We start from the raw sequence: 5,185 nt of genomic DNA, 5'->3' as shown, positions 1-5,185 counted from the left end.
GGTGCCCAAATCAACCCGATACACGTCATAGCCCCTCTTATATCCAGTCAAGCGCTTGCGGTGAACCAGCATCAACTCCCCACCATTGTCCACGAGGTGCGCGCTACCGTCTAAGGAAATCCACATATGCCGCTTGGCAGCTAACACCAGCCGCGGTGGATCCATCTCTAGCACCATGACACCATCTAGGGTAATGCAGTAGAAGCGGCCAGCGAACATCACGGGTGCCGTTCTCAGCAGGTCATTGAACTTGAGCAAGGTCCATGACTGATCGCTGGGCTTGGCCACGCCTAGCATGCGGAGGGTGTAGAAGCAGAGCAAGACTGTTGAATCATCGTCAGCAATGCCCGAGCCAGACGCTGTGAAGTCGGTGTCGAAATGGGGATTACGAGCCGAAAGCCAGTGGTGGTACTTTCTGGGCAGCAGTGTGGTGAGAGGCGGGAGCTTTATGAGCTGTCCGGTCAGTGGGTTGAGCAGGCGGACGTTCTTGCGGGCGTGGAGCAGGAGGAGCAGGCCCTCGGCGGTGGGGGCGAGCACCTTATGGTCACGGAGCTCCGGGATGTCCACCTGGACGCACTCGCCGGTGGAGGAGTTGAGGAAGCGATGGCGGTGGCAGTTGCAGTTGAGAGCGGCGACCGGTTCCCGCAGCATGACCCACCGCCGGGGATGGAACCGGCGGTCGAGGACGCCGTACGCGCCAGGTTCCACGGAGCACCGCCGCCACGAACGGCACACGGCGCGGAAGCGGATGTATCCGGCAACGTCGTAGGCGAGGACGCGGTCGGCGATGAGCCCCGCCGGCCCGTCACCGAGATCCGACCAATTCCTCTTCACGGCACGAATGGAGCAGGGAGCCATGGAGCGAGCGTACCCGCTCAGGAAGAGACGTCGTCGTACAGGTGCCTTGGACCTCTGGCGTTCACCGGCCGGGAGGAGCGTTGATGGGACCCTCCGGCGGCGGCGGCGGCACGTTCTCCTGCTCGGTGGAACTGGAACTGGGAGTGATAGATGGAAGGGAACGACCAGTTGTTGGGCTTCAAGCTGTTTGTTGTGGCGTTAGAGCCCACAGCAGCTGGCCCAATTTGGCCTTCTTGTCTTTTTTATTTTCAATCGATGTGCTTTTCTCCAACCTATTACTAGTCGAAAACAAAAATAAAAAACTCCTGGCTGGTCTCGTTTTTCTTTGAAAATAAAATTTTGAAAATGAAGCTATAATTAAAATTATTTAACAAGTGATCATAATTGTATATTTTGTTTTTTTACTTCCATGCAATTGTCAACAATTTAATACGCACCGCATTATTAGGCACCAAATGAAATATCCAACTGGTTTAGTTTTGGTAAAAATATTTTAAAATCTCATGGATTTGTCTCCAAAAAAAAGAGAAAAAGGTATCAGTTGGTAAATTTGCCGATGAATGTGTACGTAAATAGGAAAGGGGGAGGAATGTAGTTTAGATTTTTTTTGTTTCTTTTACGAAAAGGTGGTTGAAAGTCCGGCCTCTGCATAGGAAGTTCATATACTCCGTATAATGTTTTTTCATAACGGATGGTGTTACGTACACACAGAGAGATAGTCCCAAAGCTAAACCAGCAAAACTAAACATCAGGAAACAAAAAAAAAATCTACAAATGCAATTGCCAATGTTTAGTTTTGTGCACAGCTACAGGCACTAGCGTCCATTATATATTTTTCAGTCTCCTGTAAAACAAACTCCTAAACTTGAAGCAAGTTTTATTCTGGGTGCCAAATTTGGTCCTTGTTGGCAAGTTAGCAAACCTAATTTATACTACTCTCCGGACATAAGAACCAACAGGAATTCATCAGCTAGCTGTTGTTAAGATTCGCAATAAGAGATGATTTTGGTTCCAAATCAAATACAGCAAACCCAGCTGTTCTAAATTCAGAAAACAAAAGCTAACAACGACACTTGAAGCTGCTGAGAATTGACAGGATTCAGGGATGATGATCGATCTCAGTACATCAGTATCAGATCGTCTAGGAGCAGAGCAACTGATAAAGCTAGCTTGGCACAGACAAATATTACGATCACAATTTGGGTTCGAGTTCAGAAAGGCACTGAAATCAAACACAGCAAAGCTAGCAGTTCAGAATTCAGAAAACAAGCACACCACGACACTTTTGGACGCAGCTGACAACTGAACAAAAGGATCTATGGATCTAATCGAAGATGGCCAGCTTCTGGTACTCGTCGCCGGCGATGGCCTCCTTCATGATGGCCTCCGGGCTCACCACGCCGTCGTTCTGCAGGAAGATCTTGAGGAAGTTCTTGGAGAAGCCGCTCACCATGGCGCATCCCGGCTGGGTGGACGTCACCGGCGTCGACTTGGAGTCGCTCAGGTTCCAGAAGACGACCTGCGGCACGACGTCGCCGTAGCCGGCGTCCGTGAACTTGCGGCAGATCACCTTGTAGTCAGTGTCCCACGAGCCGGAGCCGTAGGCCTCGCCGTTGTAGTAGCCCCTCCCGGACGCCTGGTCGAACTCCATGTCGCTGTAGACGAACACGGTCCTGATCATCTTCTCCGGCGCCAGTTGGGCCTCGGTGGCCGTGCGGAGGATCTGGTCGAACACCCCCTGGAAGTTGGTGCTCCCGTGCCACTCGAGCTTCTCGACGAACTTGAACTTCTGGCGGAGGGTGGTGCCCTTGATCACGTGGATGGAGGGCCTCGAGTGGAAGGTGATCACCTTGCCCGCCCACGGCTCGTCGCTGAGCTCCGAGGTGAGCACGCCCAGCGCGATGCACACCTCCATCGGGGTGCCGGCCATGCTCCCGGACACGTCGCAAACCGAGATGCAGTTGCGCAGCGACCCCTTGGCGCGGAGGTCGTCCACCATGCGGCGCCACTGCAGCTCCGAGACCTGGTCGTCCTCGCCGCGGTAGGCGGGCGCGGCGATCTCGTGCGGCAGGAGCGCGCCCGCCGAGATCTTGGCCTTGCCGGACTCCACGTCCTCGAGGTACTTGGCGAAGCGCTCCTCGTCGTGCTTCTCGAAGAGGGACTTGTAGCGCCGCATGGCGACCGAGGCGACGCGGGTGTAGGGGAGCTCGTCCCACTTGCCGGCGCTCATGTACACCTCGGGGAGCTCCAGGACCTTGCGCAGCGGCACAAGCACCTCGCGGCGGAGGCGGTAGAGGGCGCGGTAGGTGTAGTGCTCCTCGCTCAGGTCCTCCGCGAGCTCGGGGTCGGAGCCGCGCGGGAAGAGGCGGCGGGCGATGGCCTCGCAGAGCAGCGTGGTGCGGTCGAACGACCTGCCCGGCGTGGGGCACCACTTGGCGGCGAGCCCGATCTTCCGCTTCTTCTTGTTGCCCAGCTGCTCCATGTCGGAGGCGAGGAGGTCGGCGAAGAACTCCGAGACGGCGTCGAACAGGAAGCGGTAGGCGCGGTCGCCGTAGTACGTCTCCAGCGACTGCACGGCGAGCTTGGCCACCTTCCGGGTCTTCTTCGACATGACCCTCGGCGGCTTCCTCTTAGGAGTCGCCGCCTTCTTCTGATCCACCTCCATCGCGTCTGGCTCCGCGACAGGGAGGGTCTCGACTTCCATCGTAGTAACAGGCTTGGTGGACGACTTGGACTTGGAGAGCGCGGCGGAGAGGTAGTCGCCGAAGGTGGCCTTGGCCGTCGGCACAGGAGTCGCAGCCACCACCTCGCGGGCGCGCTTCCTGCCGGCGAGCCTGGCGCGGAGGCCCTCCCTCTTCTTCCCGAATTCCTTCTCCTTCCTGCGCGCCTTGTCGGCAACGGCGGCCTCCTTGGCGGCCTTGCGCACGTCGGGGCCGTGGATGAGGCGGAAGAGCAGCTCGGGGAAGTCCTTGAGGTAGCCGAACTCGGCGAGCGCGGCGACGTTGCAGGCGAGCGTCCTGGGGTGCTCGGCGTGCATCCAGAGCGCGGCGGCGTAGAAGCCCTCCTTGTCGGACTTGCCGGTGCCGCGGACGCCGCGGAGGTTGCAGGCGAGCTTGAGGGCGGTGAGCGGGTCGTGGGCCCAGGCGACGGCGAGCAGCTCGCGCACGCGCTCGGGCGGCGTGCTGGGGACCACCTGGAAGAAGAAGTCGAGGCAGGGGTTGCCGGAGCCCGAGTAGGTGGCGGAGCAGTTCGCCGTGAGCGCCCGCTGCGGCTTGAGCGCGGCCTTCATCGCCGCGGCGGAGGGCGCGTTGAAGGCCGCGTCGAGGAGGTCGAGGAACGGGTGCGACGCCGGGGCGGCGTCGACTGCGGCGGCGGCGGCGGCGGTGGACGGGCGCGCGCCGCGGATCACGGGAGGGCCGAGGAGGAGGGGCGCCGCGGCGGAGGATTCCGTGTCCATCGCCATGGCAGCCGCTGCGCTAGGGTTTTGGGTTTGGAAATCGAGGTGGGGATTTGGTTTCGGCTGGATGCCTGGATGGGATTCGATCTGATTTCGAGAGGCTTCGGCCTGGCGTGGTTCGTACGCTCGGTTATATTGGTTGGGGGGAAGGAGGAGCTGCGGCGTGGCGTGCGTGGATCGCGACCCTTGTTTGAACCGACATAGCGGATCGACGGCACAGATTCGTTTTCTTCTTCTCGTGTGGGCCTCCGATGATCTTTGTTTGAACCGACATTGCTTCTTTCACATTAGTTTTTCTTAATTATTACTAGTACTTCCATTAAAACGTTGCTTAATTGATTGACGTGTTTAATTCTCTCTGGTTGATTACAGTCTTATATGCTGTTGCTAGAGGCTTCGAAAGGGTGTAGTTTGAAGTGGACGGTCAAGTGTTGTGCAAACATTTGCAGGATAAACTAAACAATCGATCTCTGATTCTAGAGGAGATTTATGAGCATAGTTTAGGTTTTCAAACTTTTATTATTTTTCATGTTAGACGTGAGGCCAATATGTCGGCTTACTGTTGCGCTAAGTTTCCGTGTATACGGGATGAGAATAGGTCTTGGGATGTAGAACCGCCAGACTTCTTAGAGCACAGTCTTATGACTGATTGTAATCCACAAAAGCAGTAGGTTTTTCGACGCACTTTTTTCCTTCCAGGGTACCGAAGGAGGCTAGACGGTTTTTAATGATGTGGGCCTACTTGCTTAATTTTAATATATTGTGTTTCAAAAAAAGATTACAGTCGAGTCGCCTTTAGTCAAAATTAACCGAAGTGATGAATCTCACCAAGAAAACAATAGAAGCAGAGATCTTTTGTCTGGCTATACA

General features: G+C 55.9%; 1 protein-coding gene across 1 annotated transcript; it reads right to left on the bottom strand.

The window, feature by feature from the left end:
- Positions 1-2,182: 2,182 nt before the first annotated feature.
- Positions 2,183-4,321, bottom strand: LOC124662271. The gene has a single exon (XM_047200127.1). It carries the CDS (start codon positions 4,319-4,321, stop codon positions 2,183-2,185), a length of 2,139 nt encoding a protein of 712 aa, XP_047056083.1.
- Between the last annotated feature and the right edge of the window lie 864 nt (positions 4,322-5,185).

Source organism: Lolium rigidum, chromosome 6 (genome assembly GCF_022539505.1).
Source record: "Lolium rigidum isolate FL_2022 chromosome 6, APGP_CSIRO_Lrig_0.1, whole genome shotgun sequence".
Lineage (NCBI taxonomy): Eukaryota > Viridiplantae > Streptophyta > Magnoliopsida > Poales > Poaceae > Lolium > Lolium rigidum.
This window is presented reverse-complemented; position numbering and strand designations above follow the sequence as displayed.